Source organism: Euprymna scolopes, chromosome 1 (genome assembly GCF_053919585.1).
Source record: "Euprymna scolopes isolate OS-2025 chromosome 1, ASM5391958v1, whole genome shotgun sequence".
NCBI classification, from domain to species: Eukaryota; Metazoa; Mollusca; class Cephalopoda; order Sepiida; family Sepiolidae; genus Euprymna; species Euprymna scolopes.
The window spans coordinates 90,030,120-90,050,026 of NC_136482.1; the positions used below are offsets into that span (position 1 = coordinate 90,030,120).

At 36.4% G+C, this 19,907-nt stretch overlaps 1 protein-coding gene across 10 annotated transcripts in view; it reads left to right on the top strand.

The window, feature by feature from the left end:
* Positions 1 to 19,907, top strand: part of LOC145245888 (uncharacterized protein C20orf96-like) — a 2,261,276-nt gene that overhangs the window by 201,768 nt on the left and 2,039,601 nt on the right. For 4 of the 10 annotated variants that reach the window (XM_080107729.1, XM_080107651.1, XM_080108112.1 and 1 more), the window contains exon 1: positions 7,330 to 7,459. The exons of the other annotated variants lie outside the window; for them this stretch is intronic. In XM_080107729.1, the coding sequence (XP_079963855.1) occupies positions 7,418 to 7,459 (42 nt within the window). In that variant the 5' untranslated portion in view covers positions 7,330 to 7,417. Of the gene's footprint in view, positions 1 to 7,329; positions 7,460 to 19,907 lie in introns of those variants that run through there. 10 annotated transcript variants of the gene reach the window in all.

The window sequence follows — 19,907 nt, forward strand, 5'->3', positions numbered from 1 at the left end:
GAACATAAAATTTCACATTGACCCTGAAAATATCGTAAAAATAGAATCAATAGAAAAATTTTGATAGATTTTTAAAATTTAAAAATTTAAAAATATTGAGTTTAAAAATTGAAAAATATTGAGTTCGGAAAATTCATTACTGTTTTAAAAAAAAAATAAAAATATTTTTATTACTTTTAAAACAACTGTAATAGTTTATTTTGGAAGTATAATCCATAAAGAAAATAAATAACCCACTTTTAACAGAGAAATTACGAGATTTTTATATTGTATTCGCAGTTTCGTGTTAGGGGTGTCAAAAATTCCTACAAAAATTCTGATACTGCTAGTGCTGTATGCCATGAGTTGTAAAAAGGAAAGTGTAATTGAGAACACAGCGATTTTAGTAGATCGTAAGGCTTATCTTTTGTCATCAGTTATAACCAACTAAAGCCTGTCTTTGATAAACCCTTTGATTATGATGACGGGGCAATTTCTTTTTTTTTTTCCTCGGAAAGTCTTGCATAATTATGGAGTTGACGCTTTTAGATTTGTGATACCAGCTGTGCTTGTTTATTTATTTACTGAATTGTCAGACCGACCCCACCAGGAAAGTAATTATTGCAGACATGTAATAGAGATCTACTTGTTATAACAGTTTGAGAGTCCAGTATATCATACATCACCCATAGTTGTGGAGTGGCATTAGAATGGATTCATTAATTTCTGAAGGATATCAAGAAGAGAAATGCAGCAATTTTTATTGGATTTGAACATGATTACTAAGCATTTTAGAACCAGCAGAAAGGTCACAATTCGCCGGTTCTGTATATGTACATGCGTTTCCATACAAGACTTTTTTCTCATCCAAAGATCTAACGAGAAAATAAAAGTCAATCCCTAGATTGCATTCTAACAATGTTTCATTTTTTGGCGGTGGGAGGGGATCACTCTAGACAAAACATGAATCTACTTGAGGCTAAAATAAAAAATTTCTATGAAAAAATAGCAAAAACTAGCTAATGATAAATATTATATTAGTAGATTAAAACCCTAAAAACAGTACTTTTTCTCCCTTTGTCAGAAACATTGCTCTCAGAATATAAAGACTAAAGAACTAAATATACGAAGCAAGAGTTATTATATGAGGCTGTCGATAGTAAACTTTCTACTCTCCTTGGTTATGTATGGCCGAAAAAAAAATCATAAAAACAATCCAGTTTGATTTTATGTGGTTAATTGTACTAATTTTAACCAATTTAGATTGTCTTAGTTCTTGGGATTAATGATACTTATTACCTAATAACAGATACTATTTATAACCATTATTCAGTATACACACTTAAATCAGTTTCAGCCAGTCTCAGATTTATTTTGGTCCCAAGCTGTTGTCTATGAAAACAAATTTATTCTGTTTTCTTGACTTTTTTATTATCGAACCCAATAGTGTAAGAGCTAGCAGACTAACAGAGTTTGGTGAAAATCCAGGAGGTGTCGTCATCAGGATCCGTCCTCCTCTGATCATATTTACTTATGCATGTGAGAACCAACGACGTGTCCCGTGTAAAACCGCCAATCAACAGAGTAAAAGCGAAAACATTGCTTCTGCACCATTCTTTTGTGTTCTGGACCAAACCTTCCCCGACTTTGCATGTAATCTTTGATCCCGGTTGTTATATGTGAGAGGTAAACACCTGCAATCTTGCAGCTTAACGAATAGCTGTGGCCAACAAAGAAGATTTCTTGCAGACCAGAAAATCTCGAGTTACGATCTTTGTGAGATGTAAACAGAAGATGGACATGCCTAAAAAACCTTAACCTTAGGATTGGTATTTTGGGCACAATCCGAAAGCTTGTAGGCCGTTGGCCACTATTCTTTGAAATAAAGATAATCATTTTGGCGTTTATTTCAAAGAATAGTTGGTATTTTAAAATAAATTCTGACATAATAGATCATTACTTGAACATAAGATTTTTCTTTACATGTTTTTGGTTCATTTTTGATTTTAAACTAAAAGAAAACAATTTTCGGATCAGTAAGTGCACTAGCACTTACTGATCCGCGCTATTTATTTAATCGTATTTCCAAGATTAATTAAAGTTTTATTATATTTTTTTTATTTAATTGTAAGGTTAAAGTATACAATAGGTACAAAACACCTTCCCCTCCTCATGTTAAGAATGGCTTTTTAAAATAATAACGTTATTATTTCAGCACGGATCAATAAGTGCACTAGTACCCAATTTTCTTACATACCCCTATCTCATTCAAAAAACCTGATTAGCATTATTATTAGCCAACCTTTGTCTCGGTGTTGCCTATTACTTTTTGTTTTACTATATAGTGACCGCTTATCAAGGCTCTGATGCCGCTCAAGGATAAGGGTTAATGAATATCAGTTGAAACAACACCATGATGATCAATGATGGTGGAAATTGGATGAGTTAATTTATTTAGAGAGATTAACTCAAGAAATGGCGCGTCCCAACCTTAAATTATTGAATATTATTACCACTAATACCGATAATAATAGCAATGAAACTAACACTAATAGATTACTGAAACTGGGCAAAATGGTTAATGTTAATGTTAAGAAAAAGTTTGTTTTGTAATAAAAACGTAATAAAATCCAACCCTGAAACTAACATATACTATGAAAGTAATATAATGTTATATAAGATAGAATTATTTAATACTAGCAGGCCACGCTCAGTTGCCCAATCGCAAAAGATGCTTAAATATGATATTTTAATTCATGCAGATTTCATATTTATTATTATAGAGCAAATTCTCTATTGATTATTATTTGGTACCTAATATATATAGTAATGATTTCAAAAGTAAAAAAAAAAATAACTTGGAGACCATCAGTTGGAATCGAAACCAAAACATTCAGGTTCGTGTGTTAGAATGTTTTCCTCCTAAATTCTACACAATTATACGTGATTTAGAAACTATGGATAAATGAATTAAGCGTAATAGTCAAATGAAATCACTTAAACAATAAAACAATGAATAATTAATTGATGAACGCCCGTTTTTCAAAGGAATATGCAAATTAGTTAGCCTTCACAAAGTCGCTCACATATTCATGACTGAGTATATTAAGAAGTTCGTTTTAATAAGTTTTAAATAGAAAAGGTAGGCTTTTAATACCAATGTCAGAACGAGGAAAATCTCAAATTCATATATAGATTTGATAATAATGGTAAACACAATAATGAATTTGAAGATTTTAAAATCTGTTTTTGCTTCTTCGTTTTATTATATTTGGTCTTCTCTCGTTTTCATATGCTCTTTGCTTTCACATTCAAATGATGTTCTTCAAAATTTCTTTTTTTAATAAACATGCGCAATTAAACGAAGCCTAAAACTGTTCGTGTTTAATTGCATTTAATCATATTTCATTTATCGTTTGAGAAACATATTTTAGTTGTATTGCGTTATTTATTATCTCAGATCATTTTTGCGCTTTTGATTTTAGGAAAATTTCAGGTTTTTCTTTTATCCTTCATTTACTATTTAAAGTAAATCTCATTGGTGCTTATTATTTCTGTGAATTACCGTTTCATCTTTTTTCTTGTATCATTGGCCTAATTGATACCATCGTGGACTATGGAATTAGCAATGTTGAGTAAAAATTCCAACCTATATTTTGTGATTATGTACAAAAAAACAATAAAAAAAACGTATTGACTTTGTCAGAAACAAAAGGATGAACCAGAAATTCCAACCTCTGATTAAACTAACAAATTGTGTTCAAATAATTGAATACAATGTTGGTATAGTTCAGCAATTCTTGCGAGGCATTTCAAGAATAAATGGACTTACCCAGAAACATTAAGAACAATTATATCTAAACGTTGTAGTAGCAATACGTAGCAATTATGACCCCAGAATCATGACACATACTTTTGTAAATACACTTTTTGTTAATTATAGCACTGTGTTTGTGTTGATTTTTACCCGTCTGCTACAACAATAATCCAAAACGGATTTACAGACAAATTAAATGCCCAACTTTTAATGTTTGACTCCTCCACCCTCCAGATTTTTCACTGATTTTGTTTTTCAAAATCTAATGAATTTTAATTCATTAAGCATTGTATCATAACATTATGGAAAGCATTTTTGAAAACAATAATCAAATATTTCCGAGAGGAAGAATTGAAGTAATTTTTCCATTCATTTTTATCATAGAATAATCTATTATTTCAGAATCAGTGTAAACATTTGCAAGTCCCTCCTGAGAATTAAGTATGCATTTAGGAAGGAATAAAGCTCACTTGCTAGTAGGAGAGAAAGGAAGTCTCAAACTATTTCATGCGTCTGAGATTTGGAAAAAAACTGCTAATAGTACAGGACATTTCCTAACACATTTCCTGCTGCAATAACCGCATCCTTAGTAACCCCTGCCAACATCTCTCGATAATAATTATATAATTCATCTATTATATAAATCTCACCTGTCTGTTTAAATGTATGTATGTATATATGTATGTATGTATGTATGTATGTATGTATGTATGTCTGCCTAAAACCTTCGACAGGGGTGACTCATTTTCACGAGATCGGTATCGTTTTGAAGCCCGGCCCTTCAGATGAAAAATATCGAAAAATTGGACAAAAACATTAATTCTTTTACCCTCAACTGGACACTTTTCTACAGGGAGGGGGTCGCTTTTTTTCGCTGATATTTTCGAAAGTCATCCCTCTTTGTGATTGACTAGCCTTAATTTAAACCTTTGCCACTTCCGGTTTGGTGATGGACACAACGACAAAGATGTCAGTTTTTTTTTCATGTTCTTTTCCACCTTCGCGGTACGAGATCGAGCCTGCCCGCCTATTACCACTTTAAAAAAAAAAATTTATTAGTTTATTATTTTTGGGTCTTTTTGTTCAACATATACCTCCAAACACCCGAGCGACGCCGGACACCCAGGCTAGTCTAGGATATAAACCTCAATCGTTTGTGTGAATATATGTATGTATGTTTGTATGTCTACCAAAAACTTTTGGCAGACGCGACATATCCTGAGGAGATTGGTATCGTTTTGAAGGTTGACGTCTCGGACAACAAGTATCGAAAAATCGGTCAAAACATTAGTTCCTTCATCCTCAACTGGCCAGTTTTTTACAAGGAAGGGGTTGATTTTTGTGTCGCCGTTTTCGCAAATCGTCGTATCAGTTGGATTGACTATGTTTAATTTCAGTGTTCGGAACTTCCGGTCGGGGGATGGAGACATCGGCTAAGACGTCACGTTTTTAAAACTTTTTTCTCGTTCGTAATGGGTTCGAGCCTGCCTACCTACTACAACTTTTTTTAACACCTCTGCTTACTGTTCTTTTGATTCTCCCCCTCCCCTGCTACTATCACTCCCCCCCCCCCGGGTTCCCTACTACACCACCTGCACACACCCGGGCAACCCCCGCTAGTACTAAATAATATAAAGCAACACAATTTTTTCTATGATCTGAAGAAAAATATGGCACACACAGTGAAGATAAATCTAAGTTCATAATTAATATGTGCCTGCTAAAAGCAGTAATAGATACATAATTCACATGAAAAAATAAAGGTAATGCATGCCATTTCATGAAAAAAAACAACATTTTGTCTTGTCTTTATATATCTGAAGAAGACATCGCTTTTTACAAACATAAAAAACAATGGATTTCTTATTGTACTCACTGTGAGTTAAATATAACATAAAAAAAATGAACGTAGCTCATGCATTATTTTCATCAACAAGCCATTTATATTTATTTACATCACTCCCCTAGATGAAGTAATCGTTCTTGTTTAAATGTTAGTGTTTGGAATTAAAATTATAACCAAAAGTGAAAGGTAGAATAAACAAAAACAAAATCACAAAATTATTTATACAACAGAGAGATGTTGGTGGCCATTTGCATTTTCCATATTTCTAACCAAACAGTGATGCGATTGGATAATTGTTATATCAGTAGCATTCCTAGAAGGGTTGAACAGGCTTCTTCTGAAGGAGAGAATTTCAAAGGAATAATAAATTCACAAGCGGCCTCCACTTGCATGCATACTTGGTTAGCGAGGATGATTACATCAGGTTTGTGCAGTTCTGGCAGAAAGCTGTCAATGTCCTTTTATATACCACACCTGATATTCCAAAATGGTCACCCATCTGGTACTGACCAAGCTTAACGTTATTTAACTTTGTTGATCTAATGAGAATTGGTGTGTTAATGTGATACGATTGTATATTAATATCGTTCGGTACTGAGCATAAATGATTAACCAATAAAATTTAGTGGTATATATTGCGAATTGTGTTATCTATATATATTAATAGGATAGCGTGTGTATTTATTTTGTGTGTCACGATTACCTCTGAATGATTGTCATTTAATTATTATGTTCTTACATTTCTTGTAATAAATAATTTTAGCAAGAATTCTTCATAAGTTTTGGTTTCGGTTTCGATTATAGTTGATGCACTCGAGTCATTTATTTTATTTATAAATAATTTTACCAAGAATTCTTCATAAGGTTTGGTTTCGGTTTCGATTATAGCTGATGGCACCTAAGTCATTTACTTTTTTATAAATAATTTTATGAAGAATGATTCATAAGTTTTGGTTTCGATTTCGATTATGAAGGAACTCAAGTTATAAATATGTACATATATTTTTGTATATATTAGATAACCGCAAAATGGTACTTTACTTTATAGAGAAGAGATGTACAGTTTTTTCACAACAGAGCTTGTAATTCCAGTTTTTTCTTCCAGCTGAAACTTCCCAATTTTTACTTGTGTAATTTAGAATAAATAATTTTATATTTTCATCTTTCTTTAGAAATATTCATTATTCACTATTGTCCCATCTGTATTTTATCAAAGATCTTTGTATTTTCCTGTATGTATTTATGGAACGAATAGATACTAAAGAAGAAACTAGTAATTTTGAACTTCTTTAAGCTAATTTAATAAACGATATTGAACTGTTATCTCCATTTCATCTTTACTGACCACGCCAGACACAGGTCTAAATTTACTGTGATTTTACAATCTTTACAGACATCAAACTGTGCACAGTCAAAAACAACAGACAGTGTATTCTCTGGGAAAATCCTTAAAAGATTGAATTTTTACCCTCCCCCACTTAGATTTGAATTCAAATATGTAGATAAAACGTTCGTTTGTTCAAACTTCAAAATATTAAATTCGTTTTCAAATCTGTTAATTAGGAGAAGAGTTCTTGTTAAATAATGAATATCCTTTTTAAGCTTGGAGTTGTCTCCCCTTGAATAACTGTGAGTGATAACAGGTGGCAGTGTTTGAATACGCTTTTTGAAGTTGGGGTTATCGGCCCTTAAATGATTGTAAGTCTAGAATTGAATATCTAGCAGCAACAGATGTTGGGAAATTTGGATGGCACTTATTGAATTAAGAATCAATCATGTCTGGATTACCTATTGTCTCAAGAGTGCCGTGGGTTATTGTAAGTATTTTTTCTTTATATAGAATTTATGCTGTTAAATAGAGTTGAAGGAAATCTGTTGGCTTTCTATTTTTGATATTATTGTGCTTTCTTTCTTGTTTTAAATGTTCATAACTATAGCCCTATTTAAGTTATAATCAAGAGGTTTTACTATTGGATAGAGAATAGATAGTCACAGTGCCTAGCATGTTGTTGCAAAAAGTTACACGGCATTTATGATTTGTATGTATACATCACAACCTCTTTTTAAAATGTGTGTGTGTGGGGAGCATTCTAATAAATAGACACCAAAAAGATTTTATTACGTTCACAGAAAATCCCAGGTCAGTTCCAGAAATAACCAAAGCAGTTTATGATTTGATTTTTATAAACTTTAAATTTCTTTTTTCGTTGGGGTTGGGGCAAAAGCTTTTGGCCCCCATCTACCCTTTCGTATGCTTACTGTTATCCCTCTTGTTACATTTTTTTTGTGTGACTTTCGAGTCGTAAACTGCTTCAGCCATTTCTGGAACTGACTCTGGATTCTCTGTTCAAGTATATAAATTCTCTCTGGGTACCTACCCATTTATTACAAGTACTTCTGGGGTATTTTTTGGGTACTCATGCACTTTTGCTAACATGCTAAAATAATAACGTTATTATTTAAAAAAAAACTTAACATGGGAAGGGTGTTTTTGTACCTATTCTGTACTTTAACCTTACAATTGAATAAAAAAACATATCATAAAACTTTAAACTTGGAAATACGATTTAAAAAATAGCGCAGATCAGTAAGTGCATTAGCACCGTTTTTTTTTTTTTTACTTGTGCACTTTTGTTACCGTGCTGAAATAATAACGTTACTATTTAACATTTCTAAACGTGGGGAGGGGAGGGTGCTTTCGAACTATTTTTTACTTTCACTTAACAATTTAATATAAAAGATATTGTAAAACTTGAATTTAACTTAAAATACTATTTAAAAAAAAATAGCATGGTAACAAGTGTATAAGCACCGTATTTTATTTTCTTTCTACCTTTAAATTGACTTTTATGTTTTCGGGTATACTGAAAAGGAATATCACATTTAAATTTGGAGCAGACAAGTAGTTTTCTTGATATTAAGACCCTTATTATCCAATGCAATTCATTATATTTTTTACTGCAGGCCATGTTTTGTTTTTTTTTTTGTTTTGTTTTTTTCTCAACTGAAAAGTAGTAATGCACATGCGTGTTACAAGCCTCCTCTTCTCCCCATGTTAAGAATGGCGAAAGCCACCGACAAGTAATGAATTGAAACAAACTGTCTTAATATCTAGAAAACTGCTTGTCTGCTTCAAATTTGAATGTGATATTCGTTTTCAGCAGACCTGAAAACCCATAAAAGTCGTCATTGTAAGTGTTAAGGAAAATAAAAATTTACCGTTTTTATTAACATGTGATAAATGGTGAAAAGAAACCACCTAATCTTCGGGTATGTTTTACAATCTACAGCGATTCGAAAAAGTGGCAAAAAATCCAAGTATACGACAACCAAAAGTTACCATAGCCAATAAGTTATTCACAATCTACTTGTATCATTTTTTGGTGTTGTTAAGTAGATTTAAAGTGTTTTCATTAAATCTCACACATCAACTCTCTTTATGGCTTATAAATTTTCACCCAAAATGGCTGCCGTCTTGTCTACTTTTGCCAGCCTCATTCTGGAGTTTGACATTTTTTTTTTTTTTTTTTTTTTTGTTTTTTTTTTGTTTTTAAAGGGGAATTCGCCATTGGAGAGTTCAGTCCGCTCAGTGAAAGGTCTTTTTTTCTTTTTCTTTAGATGGAAGAGGCAGTGACGGGTGGTTGCGACTCCCCCCCCTCCCCGCTCCGTACCAATCCTCACTATGAAAAAAATTATAAATTAGAGCAAACAAGGAGGGAGATTTGAACCCACTCTAAAAAAATAAGCGAGAAATAAAAACGACTCTTCCATCTTAAAAAAAAAAAAAAAAAAAAAAAAAGTGTCGGAATTAGCTTACCGACAAGTGGGGGGGGGGGAGAAAAGACGTTTTAAAGTCTTGCAACGAAATGTCAGCGTTGCTTACAAGCAGTCTTTCCTTGTAAAAGTAACAAATGGGTAACGATGGTCGAAGTGTACTTTGTCTAAAAGACAACAACTACTACTACAACAGCAGAGCGGCCACCCCTTTTATCTACTCCAACTCTCAGTCAATATGATTCACGCGTGACTGGAATGTCTATTTAACTTATAAGGAATAGGCACTGAGGTTCTTTGATTAACGGACCACCGGCCATGTTGATCACAACTACGTGCACTCCTTTCTTCCTCACCGACCTACCCTCGGCAAGTCAACCAATTCAAAATTCTCACACATTCCCCACAAAAGAAAAAAAAATCTTTAAGAGAATAAAACAGTTTGTTTAAACTCCTGCTAAACTGGGTCTACCAGTTGCAACTCCTTAAGGGTTGCAAGTCGGACAGAACCATTGTTCATCTTCTGGTGGTGCTTCAGTTAGACCCACACAGCTGAAGCGAAACCAGTCATTGCATCTATCGCAGGCTATCATAGGTCTGGTATCCTCAGGTCTGTTACAGCTAGGACAGATCCAAATTATAGTACTCTCTCTCCGTTGAGGGTCCTGGCTTATATCCTGTGAACTTGATGGTTCCATGCCTATTGGGTCGGGTTCTCCAGGCTGTTGAGAGAATTCCAGAGGAAAGAGATGCTTGATAGAGTATGTGTCTATAACTCTATTCCCTTTCCTCACCTTCACCATGCGCACCAATTCATCACTTCCTTGAATTAGCTGCAGAACTTCACCTAGGGACTAGAAAGGCCTTGTCTTCAGAGGGCTTTTTTATGAGCACTATACCCCCTGGTTTTACTTGTTCTTCAAAAGAACAATCAGCCAAGCTCATTGCTCTTTCTCTGAGACTGAACAAATAGTCCTCATTCCAAACTTTCCTAAATTTAGTCAGGCTTTCTTCCCGGGAATGCAGAGTTTAAATCAAGTCACTTCGACTAAGAGGATCGATCGTTTTCAGGTCCTGGTTTTCCAACCGCATTATTATTCCCTGACCAACATTCGCATTCATGAGAGTTAGGGGCTAAGACATTCAGATCAGCATCCTCAGAGCTCCGATATGTCAGGGGGCGGCTATTTACTGTCCTTTGCACATCAGACAAAATTGTTAGTAGACCAAAATAGTCTACTTTACCTCTTCCTATTGCTTTATATAAGCAGGATTTTATGGCCTTGATAGACCTCTCCCAACTACCACCATACCAAGGTGAAAACAGTGGAATTGTGCAATGTTTTGTATGAATTCGTCCGCTATCATGCCTCGGTTAATGATTCTGGCAGCAGCATTACATGTGTGAGCATTATCCGATTAAAGGTGTGTAGGGATTCCATTCACATTCGTGAACCTAATGAATGCTTGAATAAATGATTTTACAGTCATATCCGGAACCAGCTCCAAATGTACATTTTATAATCCTTTTCTTGTCCTTTAACATAGATATGGCTGGTAAAATCCATACAGGTATGTAGATAGGGCCTGACAAAATTCATCCAAGGGGCTGGTAAGTTGGTCGAATTTGGTATTGGAAAGGAAACGGCATTATAGCGTTTACATTTCACACAAGTACTAACCATTTTTTAACAGCCTGTCTGGCTTGTGGTATCCAATAACCTGCCAATCGTATTTCATTCAATGTTGTGGTCCAGCCTAAGTGTTGGCTTCTTTGGTGGTATTCTTGAATGATCAATCTTGTTAGATAATGCTCTTTTCCCAATAAAATAGGATTTTGGCCCTCATATGAGTGATATTCCGATTTTTCTATTCCCATCGATCGTATAATGCCCTTGTGGTCCAAAAAGAGATTCAAATTCTTCACCAGTTTAGGCATGCTTTTTCCTCCAGGGTCCAAGAAAAAGTCCAACTCCCTTGAAAAGGATTGTTTTTGCATTGTCTTGATCAGGTAGGCATTTGCTTGTAACTCAGGATCCATCTCCCTCTTTTTTAACTTGTCGATGAACTTGAATACCAGTGAAGTTACACTGATCAACTTACTTAAACTGTAGAATTTTTCCAATTTGACTTCTGATGTAGCCACTTCATTCTCTGCGGCATAATTTACTGAAGCACCAGTCTGCTCCATTTGAACTTTAGAAAGGCAACCCAACTCACAGTGGCACCAGGAGGATTCTTCTTGTCTTATCCATTTCGGTCCCTCATACCAAAGAGAAAACTTTTCCTTAAATTTCTTGATAGCCAAACCTCTGGTGATGTAATCAGCCGGGTTGTCTTCTGTTGAAGTGTACTGAAAGTTTATTTTTGTTAAAATCAGATTTAACCTTCTCAGACATTTCAGCTATATCCTGCAATCTATTCCGTACAAATACATTTTTCGTTTGGACGAAGTCAGCCAAAATCCAGAACAGTACTACCTGACCATCTGTGATTACATCAATAAACGACCTCGCACCGTCACAGGTAGATACAGAGACAAAGGATCAAATACCTTCGAGGTCTCTGATAATATTTTCCTCTCCAAGTTGCATGATGGTGGGGAGACTCTTATTGAATCTTGGACAGGGTCATATTGATACCCCAACACCTTTTCCCAACCAGAGTCGAATCCTAATAACGTTCCATCTGCCTCATTTTCTTTTGGAGTGTTATGCAGTTGGAATTGCAAGACTGTAAATTAAAATTTCCTTTCTGCAGATGCTCTCTCGCAGAGGTATACTAATCAGATAGATTTTTCTGCATTATTCGCAGTTTTCACTTGGTTTTCAACATAAAAACTGGATTTTGGTGCCTCCGGACATTCATCCAAAGGGAACTTCTTTGCATGAAACTAATTTAAAATAAAAGGGCTTGCATTGAAGCCAAAAATAAGGGTTTTGTACCTGTAGCAATGTAATTTTTCACCTTTCTTCAGAAAAAAGCAAAACCGATTACGATCCTTTTCCGATGCCAGACGAATCATCAGAAATGCTTTTCTGATGCCAGCCAACAAGACATATTGGTTTATTCGGAATCGGATCATCAATTTTTACATGTCACTCATCAGGTTCACTTCAGGATATGCTGCTTCATTCAATAATACTGAGCCCTTATGCTTATAAGAACAATTAAACACCGGTCTCACCTTGGTAGTAGTCTGGTCTGTTAGTTTTAGCACTGGCCTATGCGGAATCCATATGTAGTCTTTAAATTGTTCGGGAAGCACAATTATTTCTTCGATAATACCCTCGTCTTGTTGAAAAATTTGCCGATACTGATTATACAAGTTTTTCTTCTCCAGATCCTTATTAACCTTTTCTAGCACCAGAATAACAGCATTGTAAATTTTTTTTTTTATTTTACACAGTGATCACCACTTATCAAGGCCCGGAAGCCACTCAGGGATAAGTGTTATTGCAAGTACATCACGTTAGTGAGGAGATTTTATGAAGTGTTTAATTAGGGGGGCGGTTCATTAGGAATTTGTTAACATTAGACTTGAAGACATCCAAGTTGTAGTCCGGAGGGAAGCAGGCAGACGGAACAGAGTTCCACAGGCGTGCAGTTCTAAGAAAGAAGCTTTGCTCATGGAATCCGCGTTTTGATTTAGGCACAGATATAGAGTGGGGAAAATTTTTCACAGTGGATTCAGCTAGACGGGTGTTTTTCGTGAAAGATTGGCGAGGGGGGACCAGGGATTGGAGTTCAGACGAGCACCTGCTATGAAAATAACGATAAAACAAGGATAGGCTCGCAACGTCTCTTCTGTGGGAGAGGGGTTGCAGGGTAGAGAAAAGGGCATCCTCCACTAAACCACGAAGTCTATTTTGTACTCTGTCAAGGCATGATAGGCTGTTTTTGGCAGCTCCTGCCCAGATATGGCAACAGTAATCCATCCTTGGCTGTACTTGGCTTTTATATAGAGAATTGCATCAGTAGTGAGATATCTTCTGGAGCGGTAGAAGGATCCCACCATCTTTCCAGCGACCTTGGCAACAGACTTGATGTACGTGTTCCATTTCAGATCAGGAGTAAAGGTCAAACCCAGAAGCTTGTCAAAACACAGGGCCTCACCCAGACGAGAGCCATCCATCACAATTGATGCCAGCTGGGGATCAGAGCGTTGATGATGTAAGGATAGGAGTTTGGTTTTAGATGCATTAAAGGTAACTAGCCACATCTTCCCCCACTGAACCACGCGCTCGAGATCAGAGGAGAGAGAATCCGAGAGAACTTCGTCATTTATAGCCTTTGATGTGTTGCCGTAGATGGTCGTGTCATCAGCATAGATGTCAACGAATGATTTAAGTATGTGTTTAGGGAGGTCATTGATGTAGATCAGGAAGAGAGTTGGGCCCAGGATTGACCCCTGAGGGACTCCAGCATTTATATTGCAGGCCTCCGATTTTTGTCCATCTACCACTACTCTTATGAATCTATCGGAGAGAAATGATTTAATGATTAGAAGGTACCGATTGTAATTTATCTTCATACCACTGAAGTTGTACATGATAAAGACTATCTTTATATGTGATGGAATCTCTAAACTGCTTAACCTTCTCTTCATTCAAGGTGGAGAATTTCTCGTCAGTGGGTAATCAAGATTCAAGGTTGAACATTTTCTCCAACTCTCGCTGGACACTACTCTCTTCAAACCGATTTTTTTAGAGGGTCTGGATAGGATTCCTCTGGGTGAACCATGTAGTTGATTCTCGAAGATGGAAGTGGTGGAGTTTTAGCCAACACCTCTGCATAATTAATCTGCTCTTTTTGGAGTTTTAATCTGGTGTTTATATAGAAAAGAACACCTGTTTTCAAAAGTCCTTTTTGGGTTTCGAATGCTGCTCCATACATGCAAGGGACTATCTTTAAAGGTTCCAGGTACTGGATTGCGTCAAGTCCTAGTAACCCATCTATAGTAACCAAATCCTCCTTAGTATTAAACTTTGCAGCCCGTCTGCGATTCTTTAAATTTCCAAGAATCTGAGTAAGCCCTTCAAGGCTGTAAGACAAGTTCAACTTGGTTGCAAGAATCTGAAGAGTATGTGTTTTGCCGGGCATAAAATTCAATCCCAACGAGATTTTCTTAAAGGTTTTAGGACTCGTTCCTAAAAAGGTTTTTACTTCCATTATTTTATCCTTTGCGAAGGAGAGGCAATTAAGCTTCTTTAAAATTAAAGAGTCCAAATAAGTTCTTTGACTGCCAGTGTCTAACAGGCAGTTTACCATCACTTTTTTATCCCCTCTTTGCACTATTATTTCAATTATGGGAAAAAGGAAAGCATTATCGTCTTTTGTATGAACCTGCATACTACTCGTTACAGTTGAGCACATACAGTTATGTGCCCTTTAGAGTTGCAACTATGACAACACATTTTTCTTGATGTCCTTAATGGACACATATTCCCCAGGTGAGATCTCTTTAGTCACCGAAAACAAAGATGCAGCTCTCTACACCGGGTTATCCTGGCTTCATGGGTCGTATAGTTGCCACCGTCCTCAGACAAATGCTTATTGCTTTAGCGAAAGTCGCATCTTACCTCGGATCTCAATTTAGTATTAAGTTTTAAGAGACAGTTTCGATCGTCTCTTTTAGCTTAACCTTAGGTTGCAGCCTAGGTTTGGACATCAATACCTTGGTCGGCTGTCTGGCAACTAGCATTTGTTTCACTATTTTTGGTGTTTCCTTCAATAGTGTGGACAATGTCGGGTAGGTAGTCCCAGAGATTCGTAAGAGTTCTCCTTTTACTTCGGGCAGGAATTTCGCGAATAACACTTGTGCTATTATTATTGTAGATAATTATCTTTTTAAAACAATACATATTGCCGCTCCCTATTTGGGGTATCAAATTGATCAAAGAGAAAATTATTCCCTACTCGCATTTAGGTAAAAATGCACTTTCGTATTAATAATTCAATTCGTTCAAAACGTTTAGCAAAATAAAAACAAAAAACACACACACACACACACACATATGTGTGTGTGTGTGTGTGTGTTTGCAATTCCTTTAACTTTACTGGCTAACACAAACTCCAGATTAAAAAAAAAATCGTTAGCTGTTAGATTCCAAACAAATCTCCAGATCTAGCGGAAAAGCGGATAAATTGGCAACACTGTTTATCGAACATTCATTTTTATGACTTTGTAACGATATCCCGGTATACTGGCATACGATGCAATAGGGTGAAGATCCTAACTCACGAATATACGTGATTGTGAATGAGGAACGGCGAATAAGCGAGAGTATACTGCACTGTAAACATGAAAAACAAACATTTAGGATATTTCGTAACATTAAATTATAAAAGTTAACATATATTTAGATAATGTTTTTGTATTTTTGATATAAAATATTTTTATATAAAATATTTCTTGTACAAAATTTCCTAATTCCAATTTTAAGATTCTGATTATTTTTTTTTTATTATCGAGGACTAATTACCGATCGTAAAAACATCAAATTTTGTGTGAGATTGTTTGTAAATACCATATGTTCATTAAGACTAGTAATTAGCTGACCAAGAGATGACCTTAAAAAAAGTATTTTATATTTTGTACAAAAAATTGGTAGCCAATTAACATGTGACAATATGAAGAAGCTTGTCTTATTATAGGCACGGCACGGCCAAAACGGAAGTATTCCTGACGGAGTCTCTTTAAAATCTATTAAAAATCAAGTAATTGTCCAATCAATACGAAATTTTCACCGATTATTAAGTGAAGAATGAACTTGATAACGGTGTAATTTTTTTTTTTTTTTGATAATCGGTATATATATATATATATTATTGCATACAACCCCCCTTCTTTATTTGTGGTTAAAAATATGCTTAAAATAATCGGCTGAAACTGAACAAAATATATTGTATTGTGGGAAGGGTGAGGATTGTAGACAGAACAAAAAAAAAACAACTGCCCACGACCTTAAGGTTAAAGATCCGAATTTTGAATGTTTTTATTTTTCATCTTTTGTGTTTTGAAGTGTTAAATTCGTTGACTATATTAATAATTATCTTTCAGATTAGCAAATAAAGTATATATTTTCAATATTTTTACGAAAACCACTACTTTTAAATCTTTGAAAAATAAATTAATATTTTTAATGAGCCCAATATGACTAATATAATATTAAATAGGATTGAAGAATCGATACCAAAAAGAAAAAATCGATAAATAACTCCGCATTTTGCTAAAAATACGATAATTTTTTGAGGCAGTTTGTGATATTTCCTCACCTATAGAAGACCATAAGGCCTACATACAGTTTTCCGTATTTACAAAGAGTTATTATCTCCCCCTTTTCCTTTTTGTTGTTACTTTCGCTTGACTTAGTTGAAAGTGTGGGGAACTTGTATCTACTACACCTTCTCGTCCAGAAACACTTGATCCTAATGGCAAGACACGGTCAAGACTACCAAGCGTGATACTAGATGCGAGAGTTGTCTTCAACATATACGGCGCCTAGCATTCCCAAAATGGTCACCCATCTGGTACTGGCCAGCCTCATCGTCGCTTAACTTCGGGGGTTATGTAAGGCAGCAAATATATGTATATGACAAAGAATCCTAAATCTTAAGACCAAAAAAAAAAAAAAAATCAGTTGGTCTGAAAACCTTTTTTAAAAAAATATTGAATGTTTTAGTCTTATCCATCGAGACAAAATTGGCGGTGAATGGTATTTTTTTTTTTTGTTTTTTTGTTAATTAAAAATTCTATTAAAAATAGTAGAAAAGGTTTTATATTATTCTGCTTTTCATATGATAAAATTCAGCTTTCTGGAAAAAAAATTGCTCAAAAATAATGGTTGTAATAGATTTTAATTCGTTAAAAAAAAAATTGATTTATCTTGTCTTATTATTTATACTAGTTGCATGTTTCCACATATGCGAAATCTTAGTGTTTAATCGCAAGGAATAGGGAAGATTGTAGTTATTCTTTTTATAAATGGAGAGAACGTTTTCAATTATCAATCCGCATAGGTCAAAACTATATAAATAAAAAACGTAATTCTGTATTGAAAAGGTTTAGATTAGATTTTCAAGTTAAATAAATGAATATGGCAAGAAAAATTAACTTTTATTCAAAACTAGCAGGCCGCCCGGCATTACCCGGTGGAAAAGTACGCTTAAATATGATATTTTGATTAATGTAGATTATGACCATCACCTTCACCGAGGTGCACGACTTATATGATCTTCACCGAGGTGCGCGACTTGACAGACAAAAAAAAACAGCCTCTTAATCACCTGCTAACGCACGCGTCCCTGTAACGTCCAATGACAACAACAACAACAACAACAACCACCTTCTCACTCGACCTGCCTTTTATACCACTATCACAATCTCTCCTCTTGCGCATGCGCCCAGAGATTCCTGACAACCTCGAGACCTCCACTTATAAAAACCCAAGTTTTGTTGTCGCGCATGCCTATACAAGGCACAAACACGTGGGCGTTTGTTTTGATGGTAAATACTACACTCACCCCTGATCTGATCACATGGAGTGCACTCCAGGGGTGGCCTCAGTTCGTTGGCTTCTGTGAAGGGTGGTATTTACAATCTCGGATTCAGGTTCTGGTTCTGGTTCTGGTTCTGATCCTGCCTGATCAGACAAACTACAACTATCACTCTCTTGCTCGGTGACCTCACTCATCAGCAGCTCATAATCTGATGATTCATCGCTCTCTGTAGTTGTGGGATGTACTTCACTAGCTGGGCGAAGATCACGCACATGGCGTGGGGTTTCCAAGGGGTCTAACCTAAACTGAATCCCCTACCTTGTATTTGTCATGACTCTCCTCGTCGATTGGCTGGACAGTGTCAATGCCCTTTATCCTAACACAGTATTTGTGTATGGCATTGGCCGGTGCTGTTGTTAGTGTCTTCCCATCCTTTGGTGTGATGTTATACCAATACGTGGCCTCCGTAATGGTGCATTGCTTTCTGGCAGCAATTCTCTTGATGCTGCGATGGCTCCTCTCAGCAATGCCATTCCCTGATGGCACATGAGCATATCGCAGTCGTAGTCGGACACCCCACTCATTCAACAACTGCCGAACTTGGTGGCTACAAAAAGCAGCATCGTTGTCCGTCAATATCTCTTCCGGCGCACCTCGCTCAGAAAAGATAGATGACAGTTGGCGGACAACATTCGCTGAGTCCTGCTTGGTCATTTGCCGCCACACCGCAAAACGAGTGGGTCTACACGCCTCGTAAAATACAAAGTTCTTTTGATACCTGGATGTCCACTCTGCACATGAATTCTTTGTATTTGGCATGAGCTAATCACGCCAACTGCGCAAGATCGAGCAGTGAACTCCACGCCTGTCTTCACAGCTTCAGACCATTTGTGAGGCACATGGGTTAGTTGGTCTGCACGATTACAGTGTGATGCCACGAGCGTTACACTCACCGACAGGTCATACTCTGATACCAGACTCTTCAGGGTGTTTATCCTCTGCCGGATTAACATCTCACTGGCTGCCTTAGTGCGGACTCTCGTTCGTCCCGAAAGAGTGTCGGACACCCAGTGGAAGACACAGAGAGAATCCGTGTACAAGTGCAACCTCTTTGACTGCCATTGCAGTGCCAGATTTAAACCCTTCACAACAGCATCCAGTTCCGCCAGGTTGATGTGTTGAGCATCATTCACGGGTCGCAGCCAGCACGCGTCTTCAATTACGTTTCCACGTTGCTCCAATAACACTCCCAATGCCAAAGAACTTGCGTCAACCCACACATTCAGTGTCCCCATCGACACACCATTCTCCACGGGCAGGGTCCTCCTTGTTAACTCTCTCTAGGGTTTTTATCGTCATCAGAGTTAGAAGAGCATCATCAGATACATCATCCCAACCTGTAGTTACTAAACTTGCCCTGCGTTTGATGACGCCCACAGCTGCTCGGAGCCAGCCACACACTGGTAAGTGACCAATAAGTTTCCCACACAAGGAAAAAAATAGTCCGCCGCATAATAACATCAGGGATGTTTGGAATCTCACTGTGACGCCTCCATCGTAAGGTACCGTCTTTCCCACAAACGTCCAATCCTAATACCCGTGCTCCATCTCTCAGATGTTCGGGATCCTTGCACTCCAACCCGAATTGAGCTAACTTTTCTCTGACGTGCAATGCAGATTGTATATCTTCATTGATGTACACATCGTCAATATAGGCCGATGTTGCGTCGTCAGTGGTCTTTTCCTGGGACAACACTGCATTTACGATGGTCTTCATGATTTGCAGTGCCACATTCAGCTCAAAGCCAAGTCGAGTAAGGCAGTATCTCTGACCCCGGAACCACACTGTCTGGAACGGCCACGATGTCTCATCCACTCGCACCTGCAAATAAGCCTTCCGCAATAGACACATTGAAGCCCTTCTGGCGCCATTCTCTCAGCTTGCTGGCGCACACGTCAGCATCAGCAGTGTATGTCTCAATGTATCTA